Source organism: Gavia stellata, chromosome 25 (genome assembly GCF_030936135.1).
Source record: "Gavia stellata isolate bGavSte3 chromosome 25, bGavSte3.hap2, whole genome shotgun sequence".
Classification (NCBI taxonomy): Eukaryota; Metazoa; Chordata; class Aves; order Gaviiformes; family Gaviidae; genus Gavia; species Gavia stellata.
In genome coordinates this window covers 7,773,248-7,785,531 of record NC_082618.1, presented here as the reverse complement: position 1 = coordinate 7,785,531, position 12,284 = coordinate 7,773,248, and the positions used below count along the sequence as shown (strand labels likewise).

At 66.8% G+C, this 12,284-nt stretch overlaps 1 protein-coding gene across 1 annotated transcript in view; it reads left to right on the top strand.

Moving 5' to 3' along the window:
- Window positions 1-10,346: 10,346 nt before the first annotated feature.
- Window positions 10,347-12,284, top strand: part of MYO18A (myosin XVIIIA) — a 33,312-nt gene continuing 31,374 nt past the window's right edge. The window contains exon 1 of the mRNA XM_059829216.1: window positions 10,347-11,464. Within this exon, the coding sequence (XP_059685199.1) occupies window positions 10,451-11,464 (1,014 nt within the window). The 5' untranslated portion in view covers window positions 10,347-10,450. The remainder of the gene's footprint in view (window positions 11,465-12,284) is intronic.

Sequence of the window (12,284 nt, the reverse complement as noted above, 5' to 3'; positions counted from 1 at the left end):
CCGCTGATCCCCGGAGATTTCAGCTGCTCATCCCCATGGTCTGAGCCACATTCTTAGGGAAAAAGGGAAAAAAAAAAAAAAAAATTGATAATAAAAAAAGAAAAATAATCGTGGCGGCTGTTTGCACAGATAATCTTGGGCACAAATGACTCAACGGTTTGACCGCTCTGGCATTTTCCAGAGGCGATGCACCACGCCGTCATGGGGCAAGCGCGGGGGCTGGCCCGGCCCTGGCGCCGGCTGGCACGGCAGGGATGGCACGGGACCCTCTTGGTGAGACCCTGTGGGTGGAGGGCTTGGCTGGGCGCTTGCCGGACACCGCCGTCACCTTGCTCCGCTGCCCACGGCAGGTCCCTGCCTCCATGTTGGTGTGGACACCCTCCTCCCACCATGGCCTCGTGGCGGGCGAGGGGGGCTGCGGGGCTGCTCCTCCCCGCTCTGTGGGAGCTGGTGTGGGGCCTCCCGTTCACCGGCCCGGCAGCCGTGGCCCCCCGGCCGCACCGAGCCCCCGTGCTCACCCCCCGGCTCCACACAGCGCTGCCACCGCCCTGGCCCTGCGCCCGGGGAGGGGGGGAGCCGCCATGGGCCTGGGAGGCCTCAGGCCTGCGGTAACCACGGCAACGAGGCACCCCGAGGCCTGAGGCCTCGAGGTAACCATGGCAACCAGGTCCCGCTCCCCCTTCCCCGCCGCAGGGCTCCCTCAGGGCCCCGGCAGGGTGGGCGCTGCAGGCCCCGGGGTGCCATGGCGGGCGCAGGCCCGGGCCCTTCGGGGTCACGAGGCGAGCGCAGCAGCGCGGGCTGCTGCCTCAGCGCATGGCTGCCGGCACAATGCACCGCCCGCGTCTGACTGCCCCTTTTGTCTCCCAGCCGGCCGGCCGGCACAAAACAAAGCGCCCCGTCAGCGCTGCCCGCAGCACGGCCTGGCGCCCGGCCTGGAGGACGCTGTCGGGGCCGTGCTGCAGGGATGGCACCCACGAGCCCAGCCCAAGGGGGCCCAGCGGGGTCCTGGGGGACCCCTCCTGTGCACAGGGCTCTGCCGTGGCAGGGGGAAGCTGCGGCTCAGGGGGGGTCTTTCCCTTCGCCGGCTGCTGCCACACGCTGCACCGGGGCCTGGGTGCCGCAGAGGAACGGGGATGGGGTTGGCGAAGCAGGGCGGATGACTGGGAAGCAGAGCTGGGGGGCCGCACCCCTGAGGCCGGACACCGGCTCCTGGGGCACGCTGGCTGACCATACTGCCATGTCCCAGCAAACGGGGTCAGAGAAAGGGAGGAGCAGGGCCACCTGCCCTCTGCGGGGCTGCCAAAACATGGGCTGGTGGTGGGAACACTCCTGCAAAGCACACGGGCACCCTCCCCGTGCACCCCGCCATGTGCGCCCCTGGCTGCGAGGGGGAGGCCAGGCTGGAGCTCGTCCCCCGGCTCACTCCAGACCCTCGGGCATGCCCTGGCCATGGCTTCGGCCATCCAGACGGTGAGGAGGCTTCGCCAGGAGCCTGGTGCCACTAGAGGGAGAGCTCACCCCGAGCAGGCCATGCCGCAGCCAGCGCATGCGGGTGTATGGCGTGTGCAGGGGGTGTACGGCGCCGCACACCCCTCTGCACCCCACACGGACACCCGGCTCCCCTTGCGAAGGGAAAACGCTGGCTCTGGCTGCAAATATGCCCAGGCCAAAGCCCGGAGCTGGCAGCTACTCCAGGCCAGGAGCAGGGTGGGGGGAAAGGCTGCTCTGCACAACCCGTGTCGGACATGGCCGGGGACAGGTCACCCTCGGCAGAGAGCAGGACCCTGGGTATGGCTTGGGGTGCTGCAGGCTCCCCAACCCCTCTCCCAGCTCACACCAAGCACTGCTGGTGGAGCTGGTCCCCCCGCACAAGCACCTGGAGGAACGGCGGCAAGTGCCTGGGGAGCCACCGCTGTGACGATGCTGGCGGGTCCACGGGTTGTCTGGAACAACTGGTTTTTCTAGATCCCAGTGACTATAAAAAAACAGTGACCTATTTAGGAAACCCCGCGGCGCTGCAAACATGCTTCCCCTCCCAGCTCGGCTCAGGGCCCTCACCGCTCCGGCCAGCCGTCTGTGCCTGCCAGGGGCACCGCGAAAAGCCGCGGGCACCGGAACTCTGTCCCGCTTCTCCCTAGAAAGCCTTGGGCAGCACAGAGACTTTCCTTAGGCATGGGGTTTGCTGGTGGCTGTGAAACCCCTCTGCAGCTCCATGGCGGGGGAGAGCTGCTCAGGGCAGCCCAGCCCTGGGAGAGGGGCTGGCGAGGTCAGACGGGATCTTGCGGGCATGGGCACCTGGCCGTCTTGCTGGGAAGCACGGAGGTGTTTAGCCCTGGGGAGGTGGCAGGAGGCTGACCCAGCTGGGTGGCTGCTGGTGGCAGGGCTGTGTGAGACACTGGGGACCCCGTGCTGTCCCACGGCTCGGCGGTTCCAACCGGCACCGGCCCTGCTGCCGCCTGCCTGGCGCGATAAGGAAGGAGGAGCTGCCGCGGGCTGTAACTCCCTGTTCACCCGCCTGTGCTGGGGAGGCAGGGCAGAGGTACAGTCACACAATGTGTCCCTTTGCCACCGCAGCCGGAAAACCCTCCTGGCAGCTGAGCCGGGGCTCTACTTCCCCTCTGGCTCACCCATCCCCATCACTGCTGTCTGGATGGCTGCAGCTCCCCGCGCTGGGTGCCACGTGCCTGGGACAAAGGAAAGTGTGACAAAAGCAGACGGCTGTGCTCGCTGCTGCCGTCCTCTGCCACTGCAAGGGCTGCATCTCCTCCACCGCCGGGTCCCTTGGCCCAGGGCGCAGCGCAAGGCCCCTCGCACAGCTGCAAGCTTGCTCTTGGCGTGCTCCCGCACACACGTGCTGCTCTGCTGCTGCAGCAGGGCCATGTCCTGGGCACATGTGGGCTGGAAATCACACCTGGCCTTACTACTGCAAGGGAACAGGGGCTTGTGACAAGCATGTCCTGAGAGGTGGGGTGAACCCGGTGCGATTCCCAGTGCTCGTGGGGGTGATGCTCGCTGCTGCAGAGCTGCGCTGTGCTGAGGGCTGGACGGGGGGGCCTTTCCCCCATGCATGGCAAGGCTCAGCCTCCAGCTAGCGCACAGCCTGGCAATGCCATGCGGCAAGGCAGGGTGGTGAGGCTGCGACTCGAGGGGAGACCCAAGTCCCCCTCGTCCTGCCACGCTCACAGCTCAGTCGCGTGACAGCCAGGGCCACACGGCTCAGCCCTGCTCAGCCTCCGATGGACGGTGGCAGGGTTTTGGGGTGAGTGCTCTGGGGTGACCCGGGGCAGGGCAGGAGCCATGGGAGGTGGCAAGGATGGTGCTGGGGGCAGACCCCTGTCCCTGTAGGTGACCTCTGTCTATCCTGAGATTTCCAGCAGAGATGAAGCACTCCATGAAAAGTCCTTTTGGAAAGAGCTCGTGGATGCTTGTCTCTGGGGTCCCTGTTCCCCTGCTCCAGCTTCCCCAGGCTGCTGGGCCACCCATCTCCCGCAAAGGGCCCGGAGGTGGCCCAGCTGCTCCCATGTCCGACGGCAAAGGAGGATACACCAGCACAGCAACTGTGGGGCTTGTCCTGAAATCATGTGTCCTAGAGCAGCCGCCAGCAGCCTTCACGCTGTGCGTGGCCGGGGGGGCCCGCAGGATTTTGGTTGTATCTGACCGACCCTGATGCAACGTCCCAAAGCTGGACACGAGTGGAAGGGGTGTTACAAAGGCTTGGTGGCTCTCGCTGCTGGGCTCACTGAGAGACGTTCATTATTAATCAAGTGCTGTCTCCTGGCCAAGGCAGCCAGGCACCGTCCTGAACAGTCTGGTTCCTGCAGGCTTACAGCCCTCCCTGGGGACAGGCGGTGTGGGGAGAAGCACCGGCCACAAAACGGCTCTGCAGGCGGCTCCCGCACGCCCTGCTTTGTATTCCCGAGGCTCGGCCCGTGCAGCCGCCGGCGGGGACCAGCCGCCCTGCTCCGGCAGCCTGAAGCCCTCCCTGTGCCGGATCAGGCACTGCTCCTGCTTAGATCCTTCCGAAAAGGGGAACCCCAGGAGCGTGTGTGTGCACTGGTGCGATGCACAGGGCTGCATGTGCACTAGCATGAGCGTGCGACATGCGAGTGCATTTTCCAGCCTGTGTGTTGTGTTGCAGGGTGAGGACTCTGCGTGTTGCAGGGGTGTGCCAGAGGGGCTGTGTGTTGCTGTGTGCTTACCGGGGTGTGAGCACACACTGCGTGTGTGTACACCAGCTGTGCAGAAGTGGGTGTGCATCTGTTCCAGTGTGTGCTGCGGGGAGGGGATGCGTGTGCACGCCCCAGTTTATGAGCAGGTACGGGTGTTGCAGGGTGCACCCGCCCGTGCGTGCACCGGGGGTGTGCCACAGCCCGTGCACCGGTCCCGTGCGTGCACCGGGGGTGTGCCACAGCCCGTGCACCGGTCCCGTGCGTGCACCGGGGGTGTGCCACAGCCCGTGCACCGGTCCCGTGCGTGCACCGGGGGTGTGCCACAGCCCGTGCACCGGTCCCGTGCGTGCACCGGGGGTGTGCCACAGCCCGTGCACCGGTCCCGTGCGTGCACCGGGGGTGTGCCACAGCCCGTGCACCGGTCCCGTGTGTGCACCGGGGGTGTGCCACAGCCCGTGCACCGGTCCCGTGCGTGCACCGGGGGTGTGCCACAGCCCGTGCACCGGTCCCATGTGTGCACCGGGGGTGTACCACAGCCCGTGCACCGGTCCCGTGCGTGCACCGGGGGTGTGCCACAGCCCGTGCACCGGTCCCATGTGTGCACCGGGGGTGTGCCACAGCCCGTGCACCGGTCCCGTGTGTGCACCGGGGGTGTGCCACAGCCCGTGCACCGGTCCCGTGCGTGCACCGGGGGTGTGCCACAGCCCGTGCACCGGGGGCGTGCGCACCCGCAGTGTGTATATTCGGGGTGTGCTGCGGACACACCCCGAGTGTGTGCTGTGGCAGCGGGCGGGTCCGTGCGCGCGGTGCGGAGCATCACCGCAGCGCCTGAGTGTTCCCGGGTGGGCCGGACGCCGCCGTACCGTTCCGTACCGTGCCGTACCGTTCCGTACCGGGCCGTTTATACGCCGTTTCATCCCGTTCCGTGCCGTGCCATCCTGTGCCGAGCGGAGCCGCGCCCGGCGCGGCGGGCGGCGCGCGCAGAGCCGGCAGTGCCCGCCCCGGTGCGGAGCCGCCCCGCCCCGCCCCGCCCCGCCCCGCCCCGCCGCCGGGGCCCGGCACCACCGCCGCCGCCAGCACCGGGCCCCGCTCCGCCGCCGCCGCTGGGTGAGTACCCGCCGCGCGCCCACCGGGACCGGGACCGGGACCGGGACCGGGACCGGAGCACGCACCGCCCGGCGCGGGGCGGGGCGGGCTGCGTTTGCATCGCCCCCCCGCGCCGGGCCGGGCCGGGCCGGGCCGGGCTGTGCGTGTGCCCGTGGCCGTGCGTGTGCCCGTGCCCCCGCGGCGTTGCAGGATCGGGGCGGGGAGGGGGGGTGGGGGGTGTCTGTGTGTGCGTGCGCGCGTGCGTGCCCCCCCCGGTGCTGCTGCGGGGTGTGTGTATGCGCATGGCCCGCTCTTCTCTTGCAGCGCCTGTGCTTGTGCATCCCCCGGTGTCTTGCAGTGCCTGTGTGCATGCATGTGCCTGTGTGCATGCGTGTGCGTGCATGTGTGTAGCGGCCCCCATTGTGTCACCTTGTGCATGCTCCCAGGTGCGCTGCGGGGTGTGTTTGTGCGTGTGTCGTCCCCCCCCCCCGTTGCATTGCAGCACCTGTGTGTTTACCACGCACGCCGTAGGGTGCGGGAGGTGTGTGCACCCCACTGGGGGCAGTTGTGGGTGCTCTGGGGACGGCTGTGCCCACAGGGTGGGTGTGCACCCTCCGCAGGGGTTCAGCCAGACCATCCCTGCAGGGTGCCCTATGTTGGGTGCCCCATTTTGGGTCCCCCACCCCTGGGTGCCCCAGCACCCGCAGGAGGGCTCCTCAGGGCCGGCCCTGCTTCCAGGGAGAAACCACTGGCCCAGGCCTTTCCCGCATTGCTGGGGAATTGCATCCAAAGCCACTAGTCCGGCTCACCGTTAAGCACATCGCCAACGGGGCCGGCAGCGCTGGCACCTGGGTCCCTTTTCAGGGTGACACAAGGGGGGTGGCTGGCCTTGCAGCAAGCTGCTGTGCTGGGGGTGGTGGGGGCTCTCGGGGCCTGCGGCCGCCGTGGCGCCTGCCTGCACGTTAATTTGCCCGGGGAGGAATATATAGAGCGGCGGGTGAGGGCTGGGACGCGCATCCAGAAATAGTGTGGTTTCCAGCCGGCCTGTGAGATGCAAATCGTCTGGTCAACGAGCGCTGGAGCTAAACTTAGCGCAATTATAGAAAAGTGTGGGCCCGTGGCGGGTGTGCGAGGGCATGCGGCAGCCGGTGTTCCCGCACCCCGGGCTGGCCCTGGCACCCCGGCACTGGGGGACCCCCACCCGGCAGCTCCCACCGCCCCGTCCCCTGTCAGGAGCTGAGTGTTCCCACAGCGCCTGCACCAGCTCTGAACTTTGCCCGCTGACGAGCCGCAGCTCAGCCCTTTACCTTTGCCATGGGCTGGGCCATGCGCGGGGTCAGGCTGCAAATTTGGGGCCAGAAACAGGCGGTGGGGGAGGCGCGTGCTCGATGGCAACGGGGCTGGTCACGAAATCGTCTCCTGCTTTCGCTCCCACCCAGCAGAGCCTGGCAGCGATCGCCGTCCCGCCACCTCTGTTTTGTAAGGACTCTCGGGCTGTTTTATTGCCCGGCTTCGGGGCGAGGCAGCTGCCTTGCACCCCACGCACGCACTCTGTGCACCCTCCTGGCCTCCGCCACCGCGCTGGGGTAACGCTTTGAAGCCAGGCTGGATCCTTTGCTGCTGGACACAGGGTTCCCGCGGCAGGAGGACACGAAGTCCAACTTTGGAGACAGCCTGGCGGCACATCCTGGCTGTGACTCGGCTAAATCCGGAATTGTTTTCCTCCTGACGCATCCCAGCGTTGTCCGTAAGGTCAGGCAGTGCAGAGGGGTTTGGAAAACCCCTGAATTTCCTTGTTCTGCAGAAAACTTGTGTCCGGCAAGGAGGCGAGGAGCCATCGCACAGGTCAGCCCCCTTTGCCCTGTGTGGGAGCCGGGCTGGCCGCTTGGCATCGCTGCCGGCAGCACCCGCTCCCTGGCACGGCATCGTCCCTGCCCAGCTGGGCACAACTGGGGCGTGGGGTGCCCCAACATGGTGTGCCCAAGGAGGTGACGGGTGCCAGCTCCTGTGCCAAAGTGGTGGGCGACCGCGGCCATACTGCCGGCACCGCGGCGGGGAGCAGAGCGGGGAGGGCAGGCAACCAGGAAACTTGCACTGCCGGTCCCTGCGCGGGGAGCATGTCGGACGAGATTGCGTCTCAGGGAGGGAAGGAGTGGCCCGGAGTTTCAGTGAACGCCTTCCTCCCTGCCTGAAACTCCCCATCGCCCTGGCAGGGACATGGGGGCTCATGGCCATGGTGGGGGGATGAGGGGGAAGCTGTATCCCCCCGCCCCCTGCCAGCTCCTGCTTGGGGGGCTCAGGGAGGGCTTTTGGGTTTGGAGGCTTCAATCTGGGTCTCCCTTTCTGCCACCCGGCCCTTCCAGGGTGACATCCGCTGTCCCCTGCCAGCCCAGGTGTCACAGCAGCGTCCTTGCGTGCAATCCCCGGGCACAGCTGGCGCCCGCGGGCGCCTCTCCCTCCTCTGTCATGGCTCATGCACGCCGCTGCCCCGAACACGCCTGGCGATGGGTAATCCTGGAGTGAGCCCGGGCTGAGTCAGGGAAGGCGCGTTGGGTCTGATTCAGGAGCAAGGAGACGCTCAGCAGCTGCCTCCCGCTTGCGGCGTTGGGCTGCACCCATCCGGCATCCCCGGTGCGTGCGTGCCGCTGGTGGGAGCCTCCTTGGGAAAAAAGGAGCAAACCACAACGGCATCTCCCATGGGCTGGGGATACCGGTGCAGGGGGGATGCTGGGGTCTTCGCCCCAGTCCACGAAGCTCCTGTCCCCCCTGCCCCACTGCTGCCGGCAGTGGCCTTGTGTGGGGCACACGTGGTCGGGCCGCTGGCTGCCGATGCTGCCTGATTAGCGATGCAGATGGTAACGCTTGTTCCCCCTTTTTGTTGAGCATACAAAGGCCGGGAGGGAGCGTGTGTGCAGGGGAGAGAAACCACCGAAGACAAAGAGCGCACCGGCCGCCTGCCTCCAAGCGCCTTGGCTCTAACCAGAACCCGCCCAGCGAGTGGCTCTGCTCCTGAGGGTCCCCCCCCCAGACCCAGGAAGGGGTCCCGGCAGCCCCCTCCCTGCCGTGGGGTGAGTGCGAGGTGCTCCCGGGGGTGCAGCCCTCTCTGCATCCCCGTGGCAGCACTCCTTTGGGGATGCCCAGGCAGCTGGGGGTACGGATGGCACGTGTCACGGCAGGGGGACGGGCGCAGGTAGTTTTCCCCCTGCCATTGTCTGTGCTGAGGCCCCGGGCACCACCGCAGAGGAACCGGTGGAGAGCAGTCCCCGCGGTGGCGCGGCCGTGGCGCCCTTTGCCAGCAGCACCTGCTGCGGGTCAGGGGAAGGAGCTGCACCGTCCCCGGGCTCAGGTCAGCGGTCACCCCACAGCCGGTGTTTCTGGGAGAAAGGAGCTGGCTTGTTTTCATGTGTTTTGGGGTCCTGCCCAGCCCAGGTCCTGGCTGTGGGCGTAAGCAAAGCCCCGGGTGCTGCAGGGGAAGGCAGAACAGGCAGAGCCCTGGGGCTGAGCAGCGTGGGCAGGGCCATGGCAGCCCCTCTGGCTGTGGGCAGGAGGCTCGGTGCTGGCGAACAGAGCGTGTTCGACCTTGTCCCTCCGACTGCTTCCCCTCGCCGTCTCGGCTGTATCACGCGCCCGGGGCCAGCACCATGCCGTGGCTTGCAGGGCCCTGCCCTCACCTGCCCTGTGGCCGGGCCTCTCCAGGGACATGCGCTCCTGCCCGGGCCCCAAGGGCTGGCCGGGTTCGGGCAGTCCCCTGCCGTCCCCTGAACCCGTGTGGCTTTGCCAAGGGGAGGCCTCAGCAAGGGTTCCCAGTCTCCCACTGGGTGCGTTTGGGGGCAGTGGGGACCACGTGCCCCCGTAGTGAGGTGGCCCAGGCCAGGGTGGTGATGCAGCACCGATGGAGCCAAGGTGCAAGCATGGCACAGCACGGCATGGCACGGCATCCATGCATCCCAGGGTGCCCGCAGAGCCGGCACTGCCAGCGTGGGCAGCGTCCCCACGGGTTGCTCAAACCTCATCCCCGCACCCATCAGAGAGCTCTAAAGCAGATGCTTCGAACGTGGGGAGTTTTCCTGTTGTCCTTTGTGCCGAGGTTAAGTTCCTGCGCGGCTTCCTGCCCCGTTATATATAGCTGTCAGCCCGTCCCGTGCGGCGCTGACAGCCGGCTGCTCCAGTTTGGAGTTGTTTATCCGCAGCCCGAGCATTTGATGGAGGTCAGGGGGGCTGGTGGGCACTGGTTGCCCCGGGGGCAGACAGGTCCCATAGCAGCCCCATGCGGGGTGAGGCTGTGGGTGCCCCTGGGCTCTGGGTGCACGTGGGGTTTTCTGGGGGCAGCTGGAGTTTCTCCCTGGCCGCGGTTTTGCCGCCAGCTAGGTGCTCCCCCCCCTTGCACAGGACGCCCGAATGAAAGAGCGACTGTTCCTGGAGGTCACCGGCAGCGTCACGAGTTTCTGCGTCGCCCCGGCTAAAATTAGACACTTATCAGTGTTTGTGAGGGATGTGATTTTACAGGTTCCTGTTTATTAGAGCAGCCTTCACTTAGGGCCGTGTTTTCCCCTCCCTCCCCAGTGGGGACACTGCCCATGGCTGTCCCTCGCGGCTTCGCGGTGGCCGGGGCTGGGACGAGCGGCAGAGAGGCCTCTGTTTCTTTGACAAGGGGCTTTTGAACTGGCAGGCGGGATGCCTGTGGTGCCGCAGCCGGCAGGGATGGGCGGTTTTGCCTGGGGAATGTTCACGCCGGTGGTAACCGCTGCAAATGCAACCAGGATGCCTTCCTCCCCTACCTGCCCGTGCTGCTCTGAAACAGCTCCTGAGCTGCTGGAGATAGCGGGTGTCATGCCCACAGTCAGCCCCGGTGCTGGCATGGGGATGCAGGGGGGTGCCAGGCTGCTGGGCTTCTTTCAGGGCATCCCTGGGGGTGCAGGGCCACCCTTGCTGCATCCCTGGGGCTTGATGCCCAGCCAGGGCAAGGACATGATGACTGGGGCAGTCTCGGAGCCCTGGGGAGGGTGGGGACGCTGGGACAAGGCTTGGGGGTGACCTGTAGGGTGGAGTGAGGGGCGGTGGGGTGGGTGTTGGTTGTACCCCTGTCTGACAGCACCCTTGCCCATCTGTCCTGCAGGCAGGCGGCCGTGCCATCACCAGTGACCCGACCCAGGGCCCTGCCGCAGGGGTGAGCACGCCCCGAGCCCCCCTCCACCATGTTCAACCTGATGAAGAAGGACAAGGAGAAGGATGGGGCCCGAAAGGAGAAGAAGGAAAAGAAGGAGAAGAAGGAGCGGATGTCGGCAGCTGAGCTCAAGAGCCTGGAGGAGATGAGCATGCGCCGAGGCTTCTTCAACCTCAACCGTGCTTCCAAGCGGGACTCCAAGACACGCCTGGAGATCTCCAACCCCATCCCCATCAAGGTGGCCAGCGGCTCCGACCTGCATCTCACAGACATCGACTCCGACAGCAATCGGGGCAGCGTCATTTTGGACTCAGGCCACCTGAGCACGGCCAGCTCCAGCGACGACCTCAAGGTGGACGATGCCAACTTCAAGGGCTCGGTGCTGCAGCGGGCGGCCAAGTTCGGCTCGTTGGCCAAACAGAACTCCCAGATGATTGTCAAACGCTTCTCCTTCTCCCAGAAGAGCCGGGATGAGAGCACCTCGGAGACGTCCACCCCCTCCGAGCACTCGGCGGCCCCCTCCCCACAGGTGGAGGTACGCACACTGGAGACCCAGCTCGCCAAGCAAGGGGTTCCCCTGGGACACCCCTGCACCCCTCCCGCCGCCTCCCTGCGTACCAGGGTGCCGGAGCTCGTCGGCAAGAGGTTCCCCGCCGAGCTGCGGCTACCTGCTTTGGTGCCCCCGCAGCCCCCGCCCCCACGGCAGCTGGAGCTGCAGAGGCGCAACACCGGTGACTTTGGCTTCTCCCTGCGCCGCACCACCATGCTGGACCGGGCGCCCGACGGGCAGGTGTACCGGCGTGTTGTGCACTTCGCCGAACCCGGAGCCGGCACCAAAGACTTGGCGTTGGGGTTGGTGCCGGGTGACCGGCTGGTGGAGATTAATGGGCGAAACGTGGAGAACAAGTCCCGGGATGAGATCGTGGAGATGATCCGGCAGTCGGGGGAGACGGTGCAGCTGAAGGTGCAGCCCATCCTGGAGCTGAGCGAGCTGAGCCGCTGCTGGCTGCGGGGCGGCCAGGGGACACGTCGTGCTGCCTGGGATGTGAGTAAAGCCATCCCCGCCGCAGGGCCGGTGCCCTGGGTTTCTGCTGGCTGCCAGCATCCTTGCGGCGGGTGTTTGGGTTGGCAGGGGCCATGGGAACCGGCGGGTGCCGGGGCTGCTCCGGGCAGCGATGTGTGGGGAGCAACGGGAGGCTGTGGCTGGGCTGCAGGGGTGATGCCTGCCCGTGGCAGCAGAGCAGCTGCAAGGGTGGGTTTGCATCAGGGCTTGCGAACTGGCACCGGTGGGTTTTGCCCCACAAAATGCTTAGTATGCTGTTGGGTTTGGTCTTTCTCCTGCCGGAGGGGCTCCGGGAGAGCCCGGTTCTACATCGCGTGGGGAAAGTCTGTCCCCATCCTTTTGCTGAGGGAGCATGGTCCAGCAGCTTTGCTCCTCGCTGCTGGGAAATCCCTAACGCTGCTTTGCAGGAGGGGCGCTGCCTGCCCTGCTGCGTGTCCCACTGCCCACGCTGGCCTCCCCTAGCTGGGATCCCTCCCCAGGGACGGGACTGGGGTGGGCAGCGCGGTGTGCCGGGGGACGGGAGCTGCTGACGGTGTGCGCAGTCCTGCGTGCGCGGCTGGTGCTGTATAAATAGAAACTTAATGGCTGGGTGACCCACATCTCCCGCGTGAGCCGCCCAGCTCTGCTGACCCTGCTGCAGGCTAACCAGTGCCCCGGTCAGCCGGCCGGCATCCCAGCGGAGGCCCCCCAAATGCCGACAGCCTGCAGGGCTGGACCCCCTCCATGGTGGTAGGGGGGTGCAGCAGTGTGGTGTTGGTTTAGCTTATAACTGGGCTTGTTTAGTGTATTTTTAAGCCTTCCT